Source organism: Microplitis mediator, chromosome 7 (assembly GCF_029852145.1).
Source record: "Microplitis mediator isolate UGA2020A chromosome 7, iyMicMedi2.1, whole genome shotgun sequence".
NCBI classification, from domain to species: domain Eukaryota; kingdom Metazoa; phylum Arthropoda; class Insecta; order Hymenoptera; family Braconidae; genus Microplitis; species Microplitis mediator.
This window is the reverse complement of record NC_079975.1, coordinates 3,008,218-3,032,849: the sequence shown is the minus strand read 5'-3', so window position 1 is coordinate 3,032,849 and position 24,632 is coordinate 3,008,218. Positions and strand designations below refer to the sequence as shown.

Here is a 24,632-nt window from a genome sequence, read left to right as displayed (position 1 = left end):
TTTTGGGGGTACAGCATGATGAAAAAAAGAAAAAAATTATTTTTTTTATTTTCAGCTAAAAGTTTTTTCAAATAACATATCAAATCAGTCTACATCCTTATCAGAAGTTCTTACTTTTTTTCATTCTCGCACCTAAGTGGGTGAACGGTATATCTTTGTTGCACTAATACAGTAATCAGGAGCATTTTTTTTCAATTACAACAGAAAAAATTTCCTTAAAGTTTAAGCTCTTAATTCTAACGGGAAGAGTTACCGCAAAATTTTTTTTGTGATTTTTTCAAGAAATATTTTGTTTATGTTATTTGACAATGTGTCTTTTTCAAAAATACATAATGCATTCAATTGATATCTGAGATCGGTATATCAATGCCACTAATCATATTATGTCTCAGTTTAACAGTTGATAAATATTATCAATAAATTAAATTTCTTTCAATATTTGCTTAAATAAGTTGGTCACCTTTAAGTTTATTATTTGTTTTAAGCAATAAATAATAAACAAAAGGTTGATAGTTTTGTGCATTATAATATCGAAATAATTATTTTCTTTACTATAATAAATTTACGATTTTCTAACTATAATAAATTATTAATAAAATAGATCTCTTTTATAAATAAATATAATGAATTTAAAAAATCACGGAAACGAAATTTGCGGCACGTGGTCCTGTTGGAATTAAGAGCTCAAACTTTATGACAATTTTTTTTCTGTCGTAATTGAAACCGTTTGTGAGGTAATCGTAATAAATTTAAAAAATCCTTTTAAGGAACGCTTTACTGCAAACTAATGCAAAGTTCCTGATTACTGTATTAGTGCAACAAAGATATACCGTTCACCCACTTAGGTGCGAGAATAAAAAAAAGTAAGAACTTCTGATAAGGATGCAGACTGATTTGATATGTTATTTGAAAAAACTATTAGCTAAAAATAAAAAAAATAATTTTTTTCTTTTTTTTCATCATGCTGTACCCCCAAAATTATAGTAGCTGAAAATCTGTAAAAATTCTGAGGAGTAGCTGCTTATATGAGGATAAAGTCTACAGAGTTTCAAATTTTTCGAACAATTACTTTAGCCGGAATAAAAATTTAATCGTTCAATGCCAAAAACCCCGTGTTATTTAAATGGGAAACTTACATCGCTGTGCGGCACGGGTTAAAATTGAGATAGAGACCTGAAACTTTGAGGATATTTTTTTTTATTTATTTCGAACCACATAAGCCTCTGGGAGCATAAAAATTCGAAAATGTCCAAAATAAGGACCACCCTAATATATATATTTGTATATAAATATAAATGCTATCGGAAAGTTATAAAAGGCACTGTTCCATAATTAACTATAAACTATTAATTAATAATCTCCTGAATCCTACGTCAGTATTACGCAATAACAAAGTGTACACTTTATAAGAAAATATATGTGGTCCCTCGATATAATGACAATTATTTCCTCTTCTTTATCATTTTTTTTTTCTAATTATGTTTGTCTCTCCCTCTCATATTAAATCCACATTAATAATATTAATCAGCGTAAATAAAATATTAGTAATGTAGACAACTGTATAAATAAAATCGTGAATGTGAATTGTTTGATAAAATATGTATATTATTATTTAATAATAATATATTAAATATGGGCTGGTTCAACATAATTAGCTGGCAACATTCCGTGACGTCCGGTTCGTTGTACAAGACCCGTCATCCAGCCCTCGTCGATTGCCGTACAGTTGAGAATAAGGTCGCCGTCGCAGAAGCTCACTTCGTCTACATCTTGCGCCTCGTAATCATATAACGCGCGATAGACTCTCTGGTTTTTTATTTTTAAATAAAAAAAATAAAAAAACAAAACAAAATAAAAATAAATAAATTTTAAACAAAGAAACTGATAAAGTAAAAAAAACCTAATACCTGATCAGAGAATTAGCACCTGATCAGGGACTCAATACTCGATTAGAGACTCAGTACTCGATCAGGGACCCAGAACTTGATCAGAGACCTAGTAGTCGATCAGGAACCCAGTACTCGATCAGGGATTTAGTACCTGATTAGAGAACTAGCACCTGATCAGGGACTCAGTACTCGATCAGAAGACTAGTACCCGATCAGGGAATTAGTACCCGATCACTCCATGTATTGAGTAAGTATAGATATACAAATACATGAGCGATGCTGTACTAGTTCCCTAATCGAGTACTGAGCCCCTTATCTTATTTGAATAATTTAATAATAAAAATAAAATAATAAATTTAAATATAAAAATAAAAATAAAAATGTACCAGAGTATTGGCTTGTACCGGAGGCGGGTGCGGCTGTTGCTGTTGTGGAACATGATTATTATTATTAATACCAGGCGTTAAAGATCCGTAATACTCATTGACTGGATCGATGTCAGCAACAGATCCTATTTTTCTTGCCGGTGGATTTGTTACTACACAATAAATAAATAAATATAAATATCACAACAAAATTACCCAACACATTTAAATAAGCACATTCTTGCAATATCAAGTATCAGTAAAAATACGTAAATAAAATAAAGCCGTGGACATAAAAAGACAACTAAGCGAGACATAACATACCTGCGCCCTTATCACTTGTATAGATAACAGTAGTGGCTGCTTGTCTAGCTGAGTACGGACTGGGTCTAGCCTCAGTTATGGGATCATAGTCAGCTATTTTTCCTGGCATTTTATTAACAGGACTTACTGTTCTCACCGGCATTGCAGTATTAGCATTAGCGTTAACGTTAGCGTTAGCATTAATAACACTGCTCGCAGGTGCTATTGAACCGTCTGTATATTCTACGTACTCTAAAACACACATGGCAACACAATAACAATAACAGACACACTTCACCATCACCACCAACGATTATAACAACGACTAATTTATTTATCTGTTACCTATTTGTTCATCATTCTCTCCCGCCATCGTTCTCTTTTGCTCCATGATTGCTTTCTTTTGCAACTCCCCGTGATACGCGACATTTGATATTATTTTACTATTCTGTTTAATCCTCAGTGTCTCTGGATCGTCAGCTACTTGTGTAAATTTACCTTTAGCCTTTTCAAATTCTGCATGATACTTAACATTACTCTGTATCTTTGTATTCTCGGCAATACGTTTTAATTCCGGTGTCTCAGCCATTGTCGTGGCTTTTGCTTTTGGTATGTGCCTGTTGAAAAATATATATTTTATTAGATAATAATATGATCCAGAAGTATGAATTTAAATGTACCGAATATGGGACAATTTATAAATTTAAAATAAATAGATTAATTAAAATAAGGAAATTTAAAAAAATGCGCGTACTGATTTTTCAAATATTTAAATACGTATTTTTTAATTTTTATTATACCCAAGTAATCGACGGCTTTGTGACATCTACAGGATATCAGTTTTTTTTGCTGTTTTTTGACTTATCGATAAGGAACTAAAATGTTGACTCCTAGAACCAACATCTCTACGTCTTATTCATTTAAAAAAACTTGGCTTTGAGTAAAAATAAAATTTTTCTTGCCCTTTTAAAAGACATCCATGACATCTCAAAGTTGTCTGTATGCTACTTGGGTAATTAAATTTCATTTAGTTGTTAAAAAATTAAAAAATTTCCAATTGTCGGCTACACATTCCTAAAGCCAGAAGACAATTAACGATTTTCAGATTTATTTTCAACAAATCAATTAAATTACAAACAAAAAACTAAAAATATGCACATGTAGAAAATTTAAAGAACTACAGGTGCAATTTTTTATAATTTATTAGTTCTAATCGAATTCAAAAATTATAATAGGAAAAAAAAGTAGTGTAACGACACTTTCACAGAGAAGCATTAAATACTTAAAATAATCATCTCCCTCGGCGTTCGTTTCAAATATATATCCAATATATATTTTTTTTCCTTTACGTCCACGTGACAAAATCAATGACCATCTTCCGTCATCAATTAAATAACACGACGATGTTTATTTATTTACCCGATAATCAAATTATATAATTACTGTAAATACTTACGCTTCACAGTACGGTTGTTTATTGAAACCCTTATAAGTTCTCATATTGAGGGTCATGCTGCATCCTTGGCACTTGAAACACTGCTTGTGCCATATCTGAAGATAAATATGTCAATCAGTATTTAGGTTTTATTATCTCAAATAGAATAAAATAATTATACTAGATGATCAATAGCCCGCAGCAATTATAATAATGAATTAATCATATTACTGAAAATAAAAGTTATCCTCATCCTCATGGTAATAAATTAATCGTAATTCTCTTTCATTTAATTAATTCATGACATCATTTAAACGTGGCCGTGAGAGAGCTAGAGAACATTGGGAACGTCAAACAAAGAATATTACATTCACTACCCCTCTCTTTTTATATCCATGTCCTTTTTTATATAATTTTAAAAAAATAAATATTCTCAGGCAAATTAAACGTTTATATTTAACGTCATCGTTAAAAATATAAATCTCAAGACCAAGTCCAAGACGTCAAATAAAAAGGTTAACTCGATGTACCGGTAGTTAATTAATTAAACACCAGCAGGATCCAGATGGAAAGATCAAATAAACCCGCCAGTGATTGATCTTAAAAATAAAATTAAAAAAAAAAATACTAACCTTATCAAGACATTTAAGTTCCTCGATAGGATATACCGTTTTTTCACACCGGGCACAACTCTTGTTCATTATTACTATTTTTTAAAAAACTCGTATCGCTAAATTATTTTTTTACTCCAGATTTTGGGCGGCTGTATATTTTATTTAAATACAATAAATATTAAGTAAGTAGTTGCTGGTGTTCTGAATAATATAACGTTTTTTTTACGTGGGTCTACGGTGCCAGCTTGCAGTTTTTCGTTGATGCGTCACACACATTTAGAACCATACCAACCCATCCAGTACTTGAGGATACAATTCACAAATGACGCAAATCCATACACCAGAAAATAGTTATTATTTTAAAATATTGTTATCTATGTACTTGTTTGCACGAGTATTATTCTATGAGATGTATGACGGATTTTAATAAATAAAAATATAATGTTATATGCAGCTGATTATTGTACACTTGTATCACCTAGAATGTGAACCAGTCAATGAGTGTGTGTTTGTGTTGAATGGGTATATGTATGTATATACATGTATATATATATATGTATATATGATGCTGAGTAAAAGTATACTACTACAATTAACGTTTTAATTCCGTAATATTCGTTGACGAAACAAAATAATACTTTGTCCTCTTTCTATTCCTTTATATTCTTGTACTTCTTCTACTTGCTACTACTTATGTTACTATTACTTATATATTCTTATTCATTTATTAGACTATACATATTTTTATACATTTTTCATCTGCTAAGCGTCAGATTATCACTACGTCAATCATTTGCCTGATAATTATTTAATTTGAATAAAAAACCGGGAAAAAAATTTTTATTTGACAGCTAAAATTTAATTTGAATTTTTGAAAGTAAAATTCATTATTTACTTTGGTAAATAAAATAATTCATCGGGAAATGAATAGTAATTGTTTATATTTTGAATTACGTAGTGAAAAAATAGCGGCATTCGGTAGTTTGCTCTCGTTCATGATTTGATTCACTCGTAATTTTGTTGGTTATATTATTTCTACTTGTTATTTAAATTTTTGTTAAATAAAATAAATTGTATGGAAAACAATTAGGAGAATTTGATAATTAATTACTTATGACAGGTTACAATTAATTAATTTATTTGAACTGTAATTTGAAAAATAAATAATGAGCGATTTTTATTCACCTATGAGATGTATTTCGCCGAATGCAAGGTATTAATTATTTTTTTTTATTTAATAATTAATAGCGATTTTTATTTATTTTGTTTGTGTTTTTAAATTTAAGATTGTTGGCGCCAAAGCCACAGGTACAACAAACTTTGGATCTGAGACAAGCACAATCACGAGTCAAAAATAGTATCACATGGTTTTTGATAAATGGGGCACTGCTAAGTATTTTGTTATTTGATTTGTAAGTTTTACTTTTTAAAATTATCATGTTTGATAATTGAAAGCATTCTCAGACAATGTCCCACATTTTTAAAAATAACAATTAATGTTCAGGTTTAATTTTATCAAAATCCGCAACGTTTCGTTGACAATCTCAACTCCATCAGGCGTCTATAAATTAGTAATTTCGTTCAAAGGTATTAATTGATTTAATTGTTAATTAATTTTATTAGAATTTTGATGTATCTAAGAATTTATAGATTTGTATTATATATTTTTATCTGTATATGTGACATGTAAATGATGGTTTATTATTAATTTATAGACGCCTGATGAAGTTGAGATTGTCAACGAAACGTTGCGGATTTTGATATAATTTAAACATCAAATAAATCACTGATCTTAAACAATATGAACTTTCATTGTTATTTATTTACTGAGATCTGAATATTATCATCATTTTTTAAAATATTCATTGACTGAACTGTCACGACCATTAAAATTTTAACAATTAATTTAAAAATATTTCAAGTATTGATAGTTGTCATCAATTAGGAGTTGAAAGAAATTCATTAAGTAAATTTCAGTAGGATCTTCATGTCAAAACATTTCGTATTTTCAAATTTTGTAGGCTTGGATTTATGTACCAAATTTCGTTTGACTCCTAATTGATAACAACTGTAAGTAATTTTTTTCCAAACCCAAATCTCAGCGGCAATCACAACTTTGTCCATTTTTCAATTAATGTTTCAATTTTATTTTGATTGATTAATCAAATTTGAATATGATTATGACAGTTGAGTCATTCAATATTTTTACAAAATGGATATTGTCTGAGAATGTCTTTAATTTAGAGAGATTAATGATAACTAATTAATTTTTATTGACTAGATTGTATGTAGATGCGACGTACAAACAATTTATGTGGATTGAATGGGTTCTGGTATTAATATTTGGACTTAATGCTTTGTATCATATAGTAAGTTATGTAATAGGAACATTTAATATGCGGCCAGTAGTTCTGAACCCTGAGCAAAAAAAATTATTAGGAATAACTAATGATGAGACGTTATTCAAATCAACTCCACTGACGAGCGAAATCAAATCATGTTTACCGGAGCCGATTTCGCCGATAATAAATATGACGACGCCGTTAAATTTGAGCAGAAGATCATTGGGTGCTGGATTAAACGAAAGCAGTATGATAGTTTTTAACTCAAGTTTATCAATAATTATCATTTACTTATTATTAATTTTTAATAATTATGGTTTATTGCAGAAACTTATTCAAGTCCGTTTTACTGTGGACCGGGAAAGTATTCAAGCTCACCAGCGTCCCCGAAAAGTTTGAATAACACGTCGACGAATAATTCTTTGAGTAGATCATTAAATACATCAATGAACGGAAGCTTAACCGGCGAGGGACTGATTCAAGATGAAACTGAATTACAGAATTATTTAAAAGACGTAACGGAACGGGAACGCAAGACCACACACTCGACAGCAGTCGATCAGCCGTCAAATTTACTGAGTTCATTTTGGTCACACCCGGCAATGCGTAATCCTGGTGAAATATCGCCGTTATTACGACGATGTACTTATCAGTTAGCGCCTACGATTGATAAAACAAAATCATCAAGCCCAGGAAATGAAGAAGGAACATCACCACGCGGTTACTACGGAGCGCCTGACGTCTGGCGTAAATACAGAATTGACAGCCACAAAGTCAACCAGTGGACAGCTAATTTACGCATGTGGATAAGCAAAACTGTTGTCGAACGTGTGATGATTGAAATAGATAACGTCAACGCAGCGTTGATTCGCCACGGGCTGAGTGACTCCCAGTTAGGACATGTGGGATTAGACCGTCTGCGCAAACTGGCCCAAGCTCAGAATATCGTAATAGGAATCCCGACTCTGCCAACTCTGGTACCTTTTCTCGAGATATCAAACAATCAAGACTACCTGGTTAAAAGAATCAAGGAACTGTCCAAAGGTGGGTCTATGAGCGAGTTCAAGTGGTGCAGCGGTGGGTCTTACAATGGAAAACCCTGGGACACTAGTTTACCAACAGACACAGCCATCATCATGCATCTTGTCTCTTCCTACATGGACACTCAGCTCGAAGCTCCTCTAGATCAACCGGATGCCCGGACATTTACTTCCAGGTACATGGCCAAAAGTGGGTCCGAGTTACCGAGAAACAAAGGCCCCATTATTGTCTGCCAATCCGTAAATCCTCCGCACTACTGTCTGGCTCTCAGTGGCGATTCTTTGCCAGCAGATTACGAAGAAATACCTCGGGTAATTATTATAATTTTCTCATTATTTACTATTATTAATTAATATCTAATAAGTTCTTGATAATTAACAGGGCCGGAATAACATGTTCCATACTTTGTTACTCTTCCTCTACATTATTAAGACCCGAGACCATGGAATGCTGGGCAGAGTTAATTTAGGAATGTCTGGGATAAATATTCTTTGGGTTACCGATGATTAATAAATAAAAAGTACTGTAATTTATTTATTATACTATAATATTATAAATTAAATAATTATTTTGTAATGTAATTTATCATACATTTTTTGTGATTTCTGTAAAATAAAATATTTTGTGATTTAAAATTATTTATTTTTTTAAATTTAAATAACGCGCCAGTTTTCATTTTACTTCCTGGTATTGCAATATCTCCGTTTATTACTTTTTGTTTACGTAGGCTGCATATTGTTGATTTTTAAATAAAGAAAAAACGGAAACGTCATAAATAAAATTGAGTTTATGGTTGAGATAAAATAAATTGACAGTTAAATTGGGAAAGTAAACAAAAATAGACAGAGATAAATTTAATTGCGAGAGTAATTAATCATAAGTTGCAACCTAACCTGGAAGGTGAGAGCTATAGAATGAAATTGGTAAATAAAATAATTATGGATTGATTATTTATTTAGTCATTTAAAAATATTATTGCAGGGAATTGTTATGAATTAGAAAAATGGACGTGAGTACGTTATTCCGAGCTAGTGTTAAAAGCGTGAGCATACGTCAAAAGGCGTTGGACGATGACAAATCAAAATCACCACCTAGGAAATTACGTCATGAGTCAAATTTTTATAAGAAGTCCCTGGCGGTAACGACACAGATAACGAGACTAAAAGAGTTTTTGCTGGAAAATAGACCAGCTTATTTGAATTTTTCTGGACATTTGATTAGCCAGGCGCGGATGACTGACGCTGAGCGCGATCAGATTGACAGCGGAGCCCAAGAAATAATCAGCAAATGCTCGCAGTTGATAAAAGAGCTGAGGCGGGATATTGCGGATCAAAATATTGGCCAGCAGCATGAGCATCAAGAAATTATGATTTATCTAATTGAGGAATACTTGAACAATGTTTGCAAAATTTACTCCGAGCAAAAAGCAATCCGGGTTAAGAAACAGCTGGAACTTAAATCTATGTCTAAATTGGAGCTGAATGTTAAGGCAGTCGAGGAGAGTTCAAGTATTTTATCACAAAAGTCTGGTTTGAACTCAACGACTGAAGAAAAAAAAAGTTCATCAGCAAACTCGAGCCCGCTGAAGGTCCAGGAGATGAATGGGGACGTCAACTCGCTGGCTTATGAAGAAGAATTGTCGACGGAGGATGTCCAGATGTTTGAAGCCGAAAACGAACAGCTTTATAATGAACTGAATACTATTACTGAGGAAGTAAAACAGATTGAGAGCAAAGTCGTCCATATTGCTGAGCTCCAAGAAGTATTCACTGAAAAAGTCCTGGCGCAGGATCGCGATCTCGACAAATTGGTATCTACCGTCGTCGGGTCTACTGAGAATGTAAAAGAAGCCAACGAGCAGATACGTCAAGCTATTCAACGCAATGCTGGACTTCGTGTTTGGATTCTTTTCTTTCTGCTCGTCATGTCTTTTTCCCTTCTCTTCCTCGATTGGTACAATCCTTAGATTTAATTATTTGTTTTAAAAACCTGTTGCACTCTTGCTTCAATATCAATATTAAAATATTAATATCTTTAAATAATGTATATGTTTTTTACTATAAAATAATCATACTGGTTGGCTGACGTCTAATAATTTTTTAATTTCTTTCAAAACGACAAATTGTAAAAAAATAGTATTTTACATAACGAGGGAGTTCCCACAAGCAGAGACAAAAATTCAAACTTTCAGGTGCAGATCTGGTGAAAAATTGTATACACACTTCGGAGGAAGCCTTCGGCTTGGGTAGGAAATTACACACGAGGATTGAAATATCCTACTTTCCACCCTAGGTATGTAATAGTATATTTCCCATAAGAGAAAAGAACTACTTTCTGGCAGTGTTACAATTCTACTCACAGTTTTTGTTACTCGGGTTTAAATTTACTCAGCTTCAACTCTACTCACATATTTTAGCCTATCGATAAAATAGCAATTTGTGAGTTAAGTTGTCACTGAGTCTAGTTGAAGTTGAGTAAAGATCGTAAAGATATAACTGAGTAGAGTTGAACCTGAGTAAAAAAAAACTGAGTAGAGTTGAGGCTGAGTAAAGTTGTCTTCCCTTGAGTAGAGATGTTGTGAGTAGAATTGTAACACTGCCGACTTTCTTCCCTCTAGACAGGACAGGAATTTAAACTTTAGGTGTAGGTATAGTGAAATATACTATTCAAAAATTGCACTTATAGTTTTTTAAATTTTCTACATGTGCATATTTTTAGTTTTTTTTTTTTAAATTAAGGGGGATAGCCACTGAAATTTCAAAAAAAAAATTTTTTTTTTTATTAAATCAAAGTATATGTTCAAAAATATGTATCTAAAGTTTTATATGAAAATTCCGAATGTTTTTCAAGTTATAGTAATTTTTGTGACAGCGCGTCAACTGACCGCTGCATCGACTAAAAACTTTAAACGCATTTTTCTCGAAACTACTTTTTTTGAACTGGTGGCATCTGTAATTTGCATAAATATGAACCGATTCGCAACTTTTTTTTTGCCGTATTCGTCTATTCAGTAGCTAAAGTTGCACGTAGGGGATTTTGAAAATTTTGATTTCTAAGATTTTTTAGGGCTGTTTGAATCTAAAAAAATGAGAAAAAATAACGAAAAAATTTTTAGTGTCGCCATTTTTTTCAAATCCAAATTTTCAAAATCCCCTATGTGCAACGATAACCACATGCATACAAATTACAACGCCGTTTGGTTTTTTTGTTTCTGATAATCCGTTTTTGAGTTAGAGATGACACCGTGGTGGGGGAAATTTTTTTGTTGCTCCACAAAAATGCTTATAACTTTGTAACAACATGATATTTTTTAATGAAAATTTAGGAGAATTATCTTCAATGTATACTTTGTAAAACAAAAAAAACCCGATCTCCAAATTCCTTTATTATTCCAGCCAAAAAAATTCCCGAAAATCACCTATTTTTTCGATCCTCACAGTGGCTATCCCCCTTAATCTGTTAAAAAAAAATTCGAAAATTGTTGATTGTCAACTTCAGGATCATAAAAAAAAGGTTTAATAAATCAGATCCATGATTTGCCAAAATATGCCAATATATTTTAATTATCACCAGAACAATTGTACATAATATATAATAACTACGGCTTATGAAAAAATGAAGATTTGTATCGAATAAACGTATTTGTTTTATTATTATTATTATCGTCATCATCATCATCATTATTATTTTTTTACACAACAAATGTTCATGTAAAAAATTCTAGTAATTGTTCTTTAATATTATTTATTATCATTAATTATTATAATTATTTCAGTTGCTTATAAGTCCTCCACACTCTTCTCGACAACAGATAAAATTTTAAAATTGATTTACAGAGAAGATTAAAAATAAAAATAAAAAAAAAAATTAATAATAATTATGATTTACAAAATTCATTGTGAGGATTTTTATTTTTTTTCATTATTTTAAATAACATAAAATATAAACCTCTGAGGAAACGTATTAAAAAAAGATAATTATAATAAAAATATATGATTAAATGGACCTTTTGATGACTTTTATGATGGCTCTGATGTTTTTTTGTGCTTACAACGTTCTTCTATCCCTTGTACGGTTGCTCCCTCGACGATGCATTGGACGACCCAGGTTGTTGTCACCAGTGGAATTTCATAGGACTGAGCTTTTTTCTCTACCCAAGCTGGACAATTTTGATTTGTCACGACGACAGTCGCGTCATAGAATTCGTCGTCGGGATTGTCGATAAATCCAACGGCACCACCGGCATTTTCAATAACGCGCTTCCAAAGATTAACGGATGACTCCGCTACTGATATCTTTGGTATCACGACTTTCAAATGCTCAAAGGGTTTGTTTCCCGGGCGCTCGTGGTTCTTTACGTAGTTTTCTAGTCGAAGACTGTAACCGACTGGCAGCTCTGAACCCTCGGGACTGCTCAGTTTGTTGTTGATGCAAGACGCGATGATCCATTGATGATTGTAAGGTATGATACCAACAGACAGACACAGTAAGCTGGTTGCTGTGATATTTGGAACGTTGGTGATAAGTTTGGTCTTTGAATATTCTGCCGGTGGGATTTCATCGAATGTGTTGTAGACACGACCACCACCAGCGGTTATTTGTTCGACCAGTCGTTCACGTAGGAATGGAATGCTTGACCACTCGACCTCATAGTCAGTCCCTTCTTCAGAGCAATCGCTGGGCACAGGCTTGGCTTGTTTGATGGCATCTAGACACTCCAGTGGCGCGCAAGTTAGAATAAAATTAAATCTTTTGAATAAAGTTGAACCGGGTTCAGGTATCGGGCCGAATTTCTTTATTGTCTCCTCGTCGTCGACTTTCTTCTTGCTCTTTCCTTTGCCTTTTATCCTACTGGACGGTCCCTTGGAGGTGGACGCGCTTGATATGCCAGCTATCTCTGGGTTGACGTCACCCAGTTCGGTGACAACTTCGGGCTTAGTGTCGGAATCTGAAGTGTCATAAATTTTTTTAGCATTTGATTGGTTTGAAGCTGCCGATTTACCGCTACCACTTGTTCCCTGTGACTGGGCTTGAGAAACCCGTGAAGCGGGTGGGCTAGTGGTACTTTTGTGTCTTCGTGAACCCTCGATTACATTATCCAATGTTATTTTTTCAAAGTGCGGTGTTGATGGTACCTCAGCACTAGCTACCTCAGATTCTTTAAACTTTTTAAATTGATCTGGTGTCAAAAATATATCTTTTATAGCAAGCCGTAACTTTTTTTTTTCTTCTGTTTCTACATGATACCAAACTTCATTACCATCTTTTTCAACTTCATTAATAACAGCAGATGATTCATAACTATCTTTTTCATTTATTTCTACACAGACATTATCATTTGGTGACAATGTGTCATTAATCACATAAACAAAAGCCTCAGAGACCAACTTACTTTTGTCATCAAAAAAATTAACTTTGAATTTTGTTTTATTTTTACTGACAACAACTGCCGGATAAAAAGTACCGTCAGACCATTTAGCAAAACATAATTTACCAACACGACTATCAGCGCTTTCATCAACAACTGGTGTTTGATTTCTCAAAGTACTCGCAGCTCTGCTGCTAGCTCTGCTAGGTGTTGAAACAGCTGGCTGTGCTTTATCTTTTTCTTTTTCCTTCTCTTTCAAACTTTTTAATTCTTCTTGAAGGCTGATTGCTGCTTCTGCAGATGCTTTAGTAGCTCCATTGGTGCGTGAACGAGTGCTGCGTGTTTTAGTTCTCTTAGTAACTTTGCCCTTCTTACTGGTCTTGAGAGTTGACGGAATGGCTTTCGACTCCGGAGTTGAAGATGCCATTCTGGCTAACGGGCCATCGATATGTTCATTGGTGCTGCCATTGTGTGCTGATAAATCAGCGGTAGCTATTTCATTATTCAAATGATCAACAACATTTGTTGTTATCAAATTGACATTACGCCATCCATGCTTAAGATATTCAGGACTTTCATCAATAGCATTCATATCATGAGGCTTCTTTGCGTGTTTAGCAAAACCACGAGGTAAAGAAAACGGGTTGTCTTTTGTTGAAGACTTTGTGGAAGATCCGCTTGAAGACTTGACTGATGAAGCGCATGAGGAAGAGCTTGATGTGCTCACTGTTGAAACAATCGAGTGACGGCTAGGTGGCAAGGAATAAGGCAATGGATGCGGATTGCTGAATACCGAAGACGGTGATGATATTTCTTTATTGTCAGATGCTGATACATCACCCAGAGCTGATACGTCACTATTCATACGACTGGAGGGTGAATGAAGATCAGGATAATTTTCACAGTAAACGGACGTAACTTCTTTCCCAACGCATTCTTTTGAATTCTGACTGTCAACATGCAGCAAACATTTGACTTTCATGACAATTGTGAATTCTCGTTCAACTGGAACGGTTTTAATCTTAGACTTGTTGTCGTCGATTGACGAATCGGCTTCATTGTCGCTGGGTAACGTCACGACAACCGGAGCACTATTATCTTTGACGACAATATTTATTTTTCCTGATTCGTCGCTCGAGTCTGATTGCACACTCGCAGTGCGATCACTTTCAGAGCTTTTAGACGAGTCATTACCATTTATTATTTTATTTTTATTACCAGTATTATTGACGACCGTATTAGATTCAGAAGCTTGTGAGCCCTCATCTTCTTGGGAAGAATCCAAAACAATTTTTTCACCATCTTCATCAAGTTCCACAACTTCTTTGGGCTTTGGCGGCGGAGCTAAAGCTTTGTCAAAAATAACTTCAATACTCTGTCGTGATTTTTTTGAAGCATCACCAGTTACACTGGACTTGACCACCAGCTCATCGGGTACTGTGTCTTGTGCCTCGTCCTTCTCGGCCTTATCCTCCAGCACGTTCTCCAAAGCCTGGGTCAGCTCCGAAAGTGACTCACCCTCCACTTTATCATTAGCCAGAGTATCTTCAACCCCATCAATAGCCTTCACAGTATTTTCATTAGCATCTGCGACTTTATCTTTGCTTTTGTCATCCATGGAGTGCTCAGTAGAGTTTGATTCACTGCCAGTAGAATTTTTCACCGGCTCAATAACATCAGTGTCAATTCTCTGAATTTTAGACACCGGCTCCTCTGATCCGTTTCTTTTGGCCATCGGTCTTTTTAACGGCGATTTTAACTCTTTGTCCGGAGGAGTCCCCTCTATAACTTGATCTTCTTCCATCCGCTCTATTAACTCGTCTTTATTTTTACTTTTATTATCTTTATCTTTATCTTTATCCTTATCATCATCATTTATATTCCTCTGTAAACTTGAATCGTCAACAGCTCCACCATCTTGAACAGCAACATGCTCCCGCGCTTTTGTCAGTAACTCTGCACATAACTCATAAAATAAATATACAATTCATAATTATTATTACTATTATAAAATAATAATTAAATAATACATTACCCTCTTTATCTTTATTTTTTTTCCCATCAATTTCCTGCAACGAGGAATCAAAATCTGTGAGCGTAAAGCTTTGGCTATCATTGGGAATCGTTGAATCGGCAGTAGACGCGTTTGCGAGCACATTTTCATCAACAGCAATATTTCCCAATGATTTATCATCACCAGATGTTTCAATTACATTTTTAACATTTTCAGACATTATTATTATTTATTATTGGGTTTTATTCAAATAATTAATAATAAAAACTTTGTTATTTATATATAAATTCACTTTTATTGGTTAATAATGTTTTTTCTCCCGGGTAAACCTGCATAGAAATGACTTTTTTTTTTCCTGCTTGCCGTCTACTTACAAAGACACCAATAAAAGATAACCTTTTATTATCTATGTTTTTTTTTTTTCGACAACGCCCCGTAGTTTAAAAATCCAAACTATCGCGCGGCCGCGGCAACCGAGCTGTCACTTTTATCAACTGACAGTTCAAAAAATTTAAATTTAACAACTTGCTGGTGGTTGGTCATAAAGAAAAAAATAAAAATATGAGTGTATACTCTCTAGTCTGATGACAGATTAAATATAGTTTGTGGTTTTAAATATAAAAGCTGTGTTGATGTTGGTTTTATGTCACACACTTATAATCTCGGAGTAACAACGTGGTGATCGCGCAATGAACAACTAATTTATCTTACGTATTTATATTATTTTTTTTTTTATAAATAAAATATTTAAGTGGTCTTACACTTTATATTTATCATTAAAATAACACAATAATGACTAAGTTTAATATTATTAATTAATTATAAATAAATTAATTACTTAATTTATTTATTTATTTATTTATTTGCTGATAAATTAATCAGTTGGCTTGTGAATGTGGTAAAATTATTTTTTATATTTTTTATAAATATTTGAGTGGATTAACTGGAGACTGGAGGAAGATTCAGAAGAGTGTTTGTGTTTGTGTTGAAAAAAGATGGCAGCCGCATTGACCGTAGAACAGGAACAAGTGAGTTTATTTATTTAAATATTTTTAATTAACTATTTTTATTTTTAAATTTATTACTCATATTTTTATCAGCATACTCAGTAAAAAAAATTTATCAGAGTTATGAAAATTTTAATTTTAAATGAAACGTCATTTTGTTGCGGCTCAATGACAGCTCAATAAAATTTGTTTATTATTTTAAATTACTAATAAATTTTTTTGAAATCCAGGTTTACTTGAAATATTTATTAATTGTAATGATAATTATTTATACTGAACATAAAATTAACTGGAAGATATTTTGGAGTGAAGAAAAAAATGCGAATGTACGATGACAATTTACTGTACAATGTAGTTATGATCTAATGGTGTAGGTATGGAGATGATTTATAATTGTAATTTATTGTCTGATAAAAAAAATTTGTCCGTGGTTAATTTCCTCGGCATCTAGAGGCAATATTATAGAATATACAGAGGGTGGGGTACCGGAAATAACGGCGGGATGAGAGGGGCAACTCACTAACGGAAGTAATGTTGGTATCCCAAGCATGTATGACAAAAAATGTCTTGAGACTACACGAGTAATAAACCGGAAAATATTCAATAGATTTTTCCAACCATCAGCTAAGCCTTCACATTTTTTTAAAAATATTTTATTGGATTTTTTTTACCGGCAATGAACCGATAAATTGATTATCAATCACCGAAATAAAATGTATTAATATAATCAATGATATAAAAAATAATAAAATCCTCAAGGAGTTATTGACATTTAAATGGTCATAAATTTTTTAAGTACGATCGATTACTTGGATATAAATAGATCTACAATTATATATACGTATATATATAATTTGATATGTATGAAACGTGTTATTAATGTTCTTTCTAATGTATGAACTCACTAAATACATTATTATTCCAGTCTAAAAATTATTTATCTGCTTTCTAAATTTATAAGAGAAAAAAATATGTTTATGTATATATATGTATTTATTTATAAGCTTTTTTATGACCTTTTTTTATTTATAAATACCTTTGGTATTTTATTTTTTCAAAGGCTACAAAAGAATTTATAGAAGCGGTAAACAAATGTCGCGCTGGTAGAAGAGCAAGTCCGGTATCCTGGAGTACGGCTGTTAAATTTTTGACAGCACGTAAATTTGAAGTATCACGTGCATTGGCATTGTACGAACAGCACGAGGCTACAAGACGTCGTGAAGGTCTGGCAACACTTCATCCAACTCAAGAGCCACTTCTTTCAGAATTACGTACGGGTAAATTTACCGTACTGGTAAGTTTATTATTCTCATATGTACATACGTATATATCTATGTACACACTTGATACTATTAAGAATAATATCATACTACACACTTTATTACATACATATATGTATCTCAGTGTCATTTTGCGGCAAACTTTTTTTTTCATGCCCACTGTTCAAAGTCGCGCGGAGTTTTTTTAATATTTACCACAAAAGTACGAAAATAATTTACTTATTACATTTCCTTATACTTTTACTGTCTTATAAATCATACATATTTTCATATGTAGTTTTATAGAGAATAGAATTTTAAACTTCAATAAAAATTTTTTATGACTATTTTAAAATTCAAAAAACTTTTAAAATTTTAAATTTATTCATTTTTTTTAGACCTTTTTTGCGGTCCATTAAATTCTATAAAAAATTTTCTTTAAAATGTCACTAATTCCAAAAAAAGAGAATACAAAAATCTAAATCTTTTTGAAATTAGTAACGCGATATATATTTTAATATTTCCAATACCCAATGTTTTAAAATTCTAATTAAGGGCTGTAACAAAAGGGTCATTTTTTTTAATGTCTACTCAATTATTTTGAAAAATGGAGATGAAAAAAAATTGCTGCAAAATAATAGTCTAATACACAGATATATATGTATATACATCACACAGAAAAAAAGGATTTCTAGCGTAAAGAAATTTTTTCTCGCCCAAAGAAAATTTTTCGTTCCCTTTCTAGATAAATCTCGTAACTGCAAAATTATAATTCGGTCAAAACATCTACTTTGTTACACGTGCGTTAATGGAAATAGTAAAATTCAAAAATCGCTCGAACATTCTGTTATAAATATCAAAATTTTAAGCTTTTTTTACTCAATAGCAGTACTAAAGAATGTTTTTTCACTCAAAATTTCAATTATGAAAAAAAGTTTACCCTTAAAGAGGACGTTTTCTTCTCAATTCATATTACAAAAATTTTTTTGGAACAGAGAAAAATTTTTAGCGTCCAGAAATTCTTTTTTTCTGTGTGTATGTATTTCTATATATAATATATATAATATAATATACAAGATGTGTAATATGATGATACAATATAGCACATATAAAATAGACTATTACATCATCAGCTTATTCACACATATTATGATGACAAATTAATCGTTGTTTTAGCCATCAAGAGACGGTACAGGTGCAGCAATAGCTATTTTTACAGCACACTTGCATCTACCACAGTGTACAACGCATCAAACAACTCTACAGGTTTGTTAAAATATTATTTTATTTACAGAGAATGCTTAAAACTAAACAAACAATAATAACATTATTAATGTGCTAATAAATTACATTAATAACAATTTATGTTTAAACACCTCCACTTAAATGTTTTGCTTTACATATTTCCATCATATTAATACACATAAAAATAAAAAAAATTAAATAGAGTGACATTGAATAATTGTACTGTAAAGCGTAATGAAACAACGCAGTACAATAGCTTTTTAATATTTATGTTTTACAGGGTGTAGTTTATCAACTAGACGCTGCGTTGGAGAGCGCAGAAACACAAAAACACGGATTAGTATTCATTTATGATATGTCCGACAGCAAATATCAGAATTTTGATTACGATTTGTCACAAAAAATTCTCACACTACTAAAGGTAATTAATCAAATCGCGATTAATTTTGTAACAATCACTAATCAACTTATACTATTTATAAACAACAGCGACAACAATATTAGTAATAAAAAAACAAATAACACAATTTTAATTAAAGTCAATGAACATATTAAAATTATTTTAATTCCTCTATAAATATATTTCATTTCCTCTATTAAAATATATTTTTATTATCATTTACGTCAGTACACTGTAAAAAATTGGGAGTGAATCCAAGTTCACTCGGAGTTCCAGAGTTTAAAAAAAATTCACTCCCCATACGGAGTAAATTCGGAGTTTGTTTTTCAGCGGAGTGATTTCGGAGTGATCTGGATTTTATTTAAATTCGCAATTTGTTTTACAGTGTAATTAATGATACTGAAGTTAGCCGACGTATAATAATTTTTGGATTTTCTTTTAAAACGATAAATTGTAAAAAAAAAATATTTTAAAAAATTGCACTTATAGATTTTTTAATTTCCTACATGTGCATATTTTTATATTTTTTTTTTTGTAATTGATTTATGGAAAAAAAAATCCCAAATTGTCAATTGTCCGTTAACTTCAGGATCGTGTGTAATTAATTGTAATATAATAAGTGTGTTAATTATTAAAACCCTTATACCTTTCGGTTACATGAAACGAACTTTTAAAAACACCTCGCGTGCAATGTAAGATGTGTATTATGGAATGAATATATGTATGAAGTACCTGACACGTAACAGAGTATGCAAGAAACATTAATAGATAACACTCTCCCTTAGTTGAGAACCCAACTCACCCTTACCAAAGTACCAACACACTGACATACTATTGCTATTACATATTACTATTATTATTATTATTTATACATACATATATATGATGTACACAGTGTACGGGATACACATACAAGTTATTCATCCCCTAAAGCAAATGAAAGCAAGCGCTGCGGCCAGATGAAGAGAAAAAGAAGAAGAAGAAGAACAAGAGGGAGGGAGAGATGATTTCCCTCGTAGAGTGTGCGTTTTATCAGAGTAGTTGTGCAACCCCAAAACGAATAACTAAAAAAGAGGGTTCTTTTGAGGCCTTTCGGCAAAACTACCACGACGACGACGACAAATCGCGCATGTCCGTATTCGTGGACGTCACCAGCACACGACGACGCTCGACGTTCGTCGGTCAGTAGTCGTTGTCGTAACTTCCTATCTATTCCATTAGTAACCAGCTCCGTTCGGATCCATATACATATATATATCCATATATATATGTATGTATATATATATGTATATGTATACATATATATATTCTAACATTAGCGTATCCAAGTCCTTTCCTTTTTTTTCCTACAAAGGTATTCGTTAGTCCTCTTTTCACTCACTAGTTTTGTTGCTTTGTATTTAAATCTGGATACCTCATTAGAAATTCAATAGTCGAGGTATACAATTATTACGCATTGTGCTGAATTAAGTTTGAGCTTTATACTCCAGCTGTTTGTCTCTTTATTATTTCCTTCTTTTTGCTCATTTTTTTATCCTTTTTATTATGTCTATCCGCCGTGTACAGGGAATAGGACACACTAATCGAGTGTTATTGATTGACGGAAAGACTTTGTTGTACCGGTTGTGAAATTATCAATTTATTCATCTTTTTAATGTCTGCTTAAATATAATTATTGATAAAAAGTTTGCATCAATACTCCAATACGTGGTTTTAATGAAGTTAAATTTTTTTTTTACAAGGGATCTTTTTACAAGTGACTTTAAAACCGTGGCTACGGTTATTTTTAATCATTAGAGTGTACCCTTTTGGCTCGCCGTAATTAACTGAATAATTATCAGCTTGTGTATATTTATTAACGATCTATATGTCTGATATACATTATGTATAATAGTGGCTTTAATTTGATTAATTAACACCAGAGTGACGTCACACATAATATGAATAATTTTTACCTTTTTTATTTTTTATTTTTCAACAATTTTATGGAGCAACAAAACAAAAATCAATAGAGTTTATTTTACAATAAAAGTGTCCCGTTAAATTTATCATTTTATATTATTTTAAATATAAACTATTACTGCGAAAGTTCTGGGTCATTGGAATGAATCCAAGTTTAATGTCGTCGCAAAATTAATAATAGAAACTCATTTAAATTATCCGCTAAATTGTTATAAATTTGAATAGTACTACGGACGTTTTATACTTATTGTGTTAATTGTTTATTTTTTAGGGAGGGTATCCAGCAAAGTTGAAAAAAGTACTGATTGTAACAGCACCGCTCTGGTTCAAAGCTCCGTTTAAAATTTTACGTTTATTTGTAAGAGAAAAATTACGAGACCGCGTATTTACGGTATCAATTCCACAATTGACACTTCATATTCCACGAGATTCGTTACCACAACGTTTGGGCGGTACTTTGGAGATACAGCATGAAGCCTGGCTGTTACATTGTCTCAAGTCCATGACGAATCGTAGTGGTGGTGAATTGTGTGAGGTAATTAACTATTCATTTATTTAATTTATGATGGCAAGTCTATTGATGATGATGATGATGATAATGATAAATTTTCCAGGTTACCCCTAGAGTGGGTAGTCCTCTATCACCAACATCAAAGTCACCAAATCACAGCCCAACAAATGAAACAACAAACAATGTTGTAAGTAGCAGTAACTCAACGAGTCCAATAAGCGAAAAGCACAAGATTAAAAATGGAAGTGTGACAATTGGTGACATTGAAATAACAAACGGCGATTGCTGGCTAGCAAGTGATGAAGCACCGTCACCAGTACAGCCGCCCTCGTCTGCAAGCTCTGGGTTCAGCGACGACGACAGTCTTCATGGAGACCTGGGTTTGCAAGCTGTCACAATGGAGCAGCTTGTTGAGGCCATTCACTCACGTGGACGTGCCGGTTTGGTAGCTGAGTACGCGGAAATAAAACAAAGGCCACCCGATGGTTCGTTTAATAATGCCAAATTGCGTCAAAACCAACCGAAAAATCGATACACCGATGTGCTGTGTTACGATCACTCGAGAGTTTGTCTGTCTCAAGTTGACAATGATCCTTCCTCTGACTATATCAATGCTAATTTTGTCGATGGTTATAAACAAAAGAACGCTTTTATCAGCACACAAGGACCATTGCCCAAGACTTGTGGGGACTTTTGGCGGATGGTTTGGGAACAACAGACTCTAGTTGTTGTCATGACTACCAGGTAGGATTAGAGTCTGATAATTTATTCGTTGGATTAATTAGTAACCGGAGATTTAAACCTGATAAATTTATTACTTCAGAGTTATTGAGCGAGGCCGTACTAAATGCGCGCAGTACTGGGGTCCTGAACCTGGTGATGAAGTATCTGCTGGTGGGTTCACTGTAACGACACTTGAAGTCGACACGAATCCAGATTACACGATATCTATGCTGCTTTTGACCAACAACAAGGTCTTTATTATAAATATTTAACATGTGTGTTGTACGTTGGTATATTAGCAATTATATTGTAATATTTTGTTGATTGCAGACTGAAGAAACCCGTGAAGTCTGTCATATGTTGTACACAGCTTGGCCAGACTACGGAGTACCACAATCAGCAAGAGCTCTATTGCAATTTCTTTCATTGGTAAGACAGCAGCAAACAAAATTACTTGCTAGCAGAGGAGATACTTGGGCTGGTCATCCTCGTGGCCCACCAATTGTTGTACATTGTAGTGCTGGAATCGGTCGTACTGGTAATAAATAATATTTATTTATCACAACTAAACCTTTTAAAAAAAATACATGGGTATTATTTTTACTAATTGGTGATTGATACGTTTTCTAGGAACATTTTGCACACTGGATATTTGTATATCTCGTCTGGAAGATACAGGAACTGTTGACATACGTGGTACAGTTGAAAAAATTCGTGCCCAGCGAGCTTACAGTATTCAAATGCCTGATCAGTATGTATTTTGTCACCGCGCCCTTGCAGAATATGCACTTTCCCGAGGGATGTTGGAGATTCACCATCTTGCCATGTTACCACCTACTATTGAGGAAGACTCTGACTAGGTTACCAGATTAGTATTTTAGATAATCATCTCGATTGTATTCCAACTGTTCTCTCCCATCTTACTGACTCTTTTCAACATCAGCCTGATCCTGTCATTATTTAATTATTTTAAAAAATATCGGCTCTCTATTTTAAAAACCGGTGATTTGAAAATGTATTCTACTTATTTCTAGTCTCGTAAACTTTTTTATTTTTCATTCAAAATAAATTCGCGTAGACAACATCAGCAACAACAATAAATTCCATCAGGATTATTTTAAAATTTTTTAAAATTATTAATTGGTTAAAAATTATCCGACTCGACACGTGTTATTAATTAATCGTAATTAAATAATAATAACAAACTAATTAGACTGATGAAAAAAATTAAAATTAATTATTAACAACCAATGGAACAATTTTAATTATAAATAGCATTGAAGACGTATATCCAATCAGTGGCTTAATTCTCCACAATATAGAAAATTTTAATATCTTTTACGATTAAATTTTTTCTAATCGTCTAATAATCACGTTAATTATACGTGCATACGTTCTTCCTTATACTCTAAATATTTATAATAATAAATTAATAAACAATCAACCGGACGATATATAAGTAGATTTCTAAAAAAATAAGAAAAAAAAAAATATTATAAATAAATAAATTATATAAACTCGCTGTCATTAGATTTTGCATCAGAAAAAAAAAATCCTGTGATCTTTAATCGTTACACAAAGAAATTGTGAACAAAAACTATTAATCGAAAAATGAATGAATAAATAAATAATAAATAAATATCAAAAAAAAAGTTATATAAGAAAAATATACATGAATATTTTTAAAGAAAAATAAAATGATAAATAAGAAATAAACTCTTAGTATATTTTGCGCCATTAGCCGATTTATTTTTTATTCTCGTATTATCTTTAAAAAATTATAAACTAGATTCTGATAAAATATAAATTTATGAGAGAGAATTATTATTAAATTCATGTGAGACGTATTTTTAAATTGTGATTAATTACCGGTCATAAGATAAATTAAATTTTTTCTGTTTAATTTTTTTTTGTATTTATAATTATAATAATAAAATTAATTATTTAAACAATTAATTAATGAATTTAATATTGTAATATTTATATCAATTTAATTATTAAATAACTTGTTTATATAAAAGATCAAGGGCATACTTTTATATATATATTATATATTAGTAAATGTTAATTTCCATTTATTTATTTAATATTATTTTGATTGTTTTAGATTTAAAATTATAGTTACTATTAATAATTAACAATTAAATTAATGTC

At 32.1% G+C, this 24,632-nt stretch overlaps 5 protein-coding genes across 9 annotated transcripts; 3 read left to right on the top strand and 2 right to left on the bottom strand.

Moving 5' to 3' along the window:
* Positions 1-1,269: 1,269 nt before the first annotated feature.
* Positions 1,270-5,322, bottom strand: LOC130671703 (LIM and SH3 domain protein F42H10.3). 2 transcript variants are annotated; one of them, XM_057475763.1, is made up of 7 exons: positions 5,197-5,304; positions 4,625-5,084; positions 4,014-4,108; positions 2,903-3,174; positions 2,579-2,809; positions 2,276-2,427; positions 1,270-1,806 (listed from the first exon to the last, which is right to left on the bottom strand). In XM_057475763.1, exons 2-7 carry the CDS (start codon positions 4,691-4,693, stop codon positions 1,627-1,629), a joined length of 999 nt encoding a protein of 332 aa, XP_057331746.1. In that variant the 5' UTR covers positions 4,694-5,084; positions 5,197-5,304; the 3' UTR covers positions 1,270-1,626. The 2 variants fall into 2 exon arrangements, with proteins under 2 accessions (XP_057331746.1, XP_057331745.1); XM_057475762.1 differs by having other exon boundaries at positions 4,625-5,322.
* Positions 5,323-5,574: 252 nt separating this feature from the next.
* Positions 5,575-8,624, top strand: LOC130671696 (transmembrane protein 209). Its single transcript, XM_057475750.1, has 5 exons — positions 5,575-5,819; positions 5,893-6,018; positions 6,888-7,195; positions 7,276-8,300; positions 8,371-8,624. The coding sequence occupies exons 1-5, from the start codon at positions 5,773-5,775 to the stop codon at positions 8,497-8,499; spliced, it is 1,635 nt and encodes a 544-aa protein (XP_057331733.1). The 5' UTR covers positions 5,575-5,772; the 3' UTR covers positions 8,500-8,624.
* Positions 8,625-8,685: 61 nt separating this feature from the next.
* On the top strand, positions 8,686-10,491 carry LOC130672311 (syntaxin-18). Of its 2 annotated transcripts, none has more exons than XM_057476807.1 (2): positions 8,686-8,889; positions 8,971-10,491. In XM_057476807.1, exon 2 carries the CDS (start codon positions 8,993-8,995, stop codon positions 9,953-9,955), a length of 963 nt encoding a protein of 320 aa, XP_057332790.1. In that variant the 5' UTR covers positions 8,686-8,889; positions 8,971-8,992; the 3' UTR covers positions 9,956-10,491. The 2 variants fall into 2 exon arrangements, with proteins under 2 accessions (XP_057332790.1, XP_057332791.1); XM_057476808.1 differs by having other exon boundaries at positions 8,686-8,912.
* A 1,033-nt stretch (positions 10,492-11,524) lies between these two features.
* On the bottom strand, positions 11,525-15,759 carry LOC130672309 (uncharacterized). Its single transcript, XM_057476802.1, has 2 exons — positions 15,393-15,759; positions 11,525-15,313 (listed from the first exon to the last, which is right to left on the bottom strand). Exons 1-2 carry the CDS (start codon positions 15,589-15,591, stop codon positions 12,009-12,011), a joined length of 3,504 nt encoding a protein of 1,167 aa, XP_057332785.1. The 5' UTR covers positions 15,592-15,759; the 3' UTR covers positions 11,525-12,008.
* Positions 15,760-15,991: 232 nt separating this feature from the next.
* Positions 15,992-24,130, top strand: LOC130672310 (tyrosine-protein phosphatase non-receptor type 9). 3 transcript variants are annotated; one of them, XM_057476805.1, is made up of 10 exons: positions 15,992-16,082; positions 16,307-16,399; positions 17,439-17,672; positions 18,814-18,903; positions 19,163-19,303; positions 21,516-21,779; positions 21,859-22,499; positions 22,579-22,729; positions 22,809-23,016; positions 23,109-24,130. In XM_057476805.1, exons 2-10 carry the CDS (start codon positions 16,367-16,369, stop codon positions 23,336-23,338), a joined length of 1,992 nt encoding a protein of 663 aa, XP_057332788.1. In that variant the 5' UTR covers positions 15,992-16,082; positions 16,307-16,366; the 3' UTR covers positions 23,339-24,130. The 3 variants fall into 3 exon arrangements, with proteins under 3 accessions (XP_057332788.1, XP_057332787.1, XP_057332789.1); XM_057476804.1 differs by having other exon boundaries at positions 16,013-16,399; XM_057476806.1 differs by lacking the exon at positions 19,163-19,303 and having other exon boundaries at positions 16,013-16,399.
* Positions 24,131-24,632: the final 502 nt, after the last annotated feature.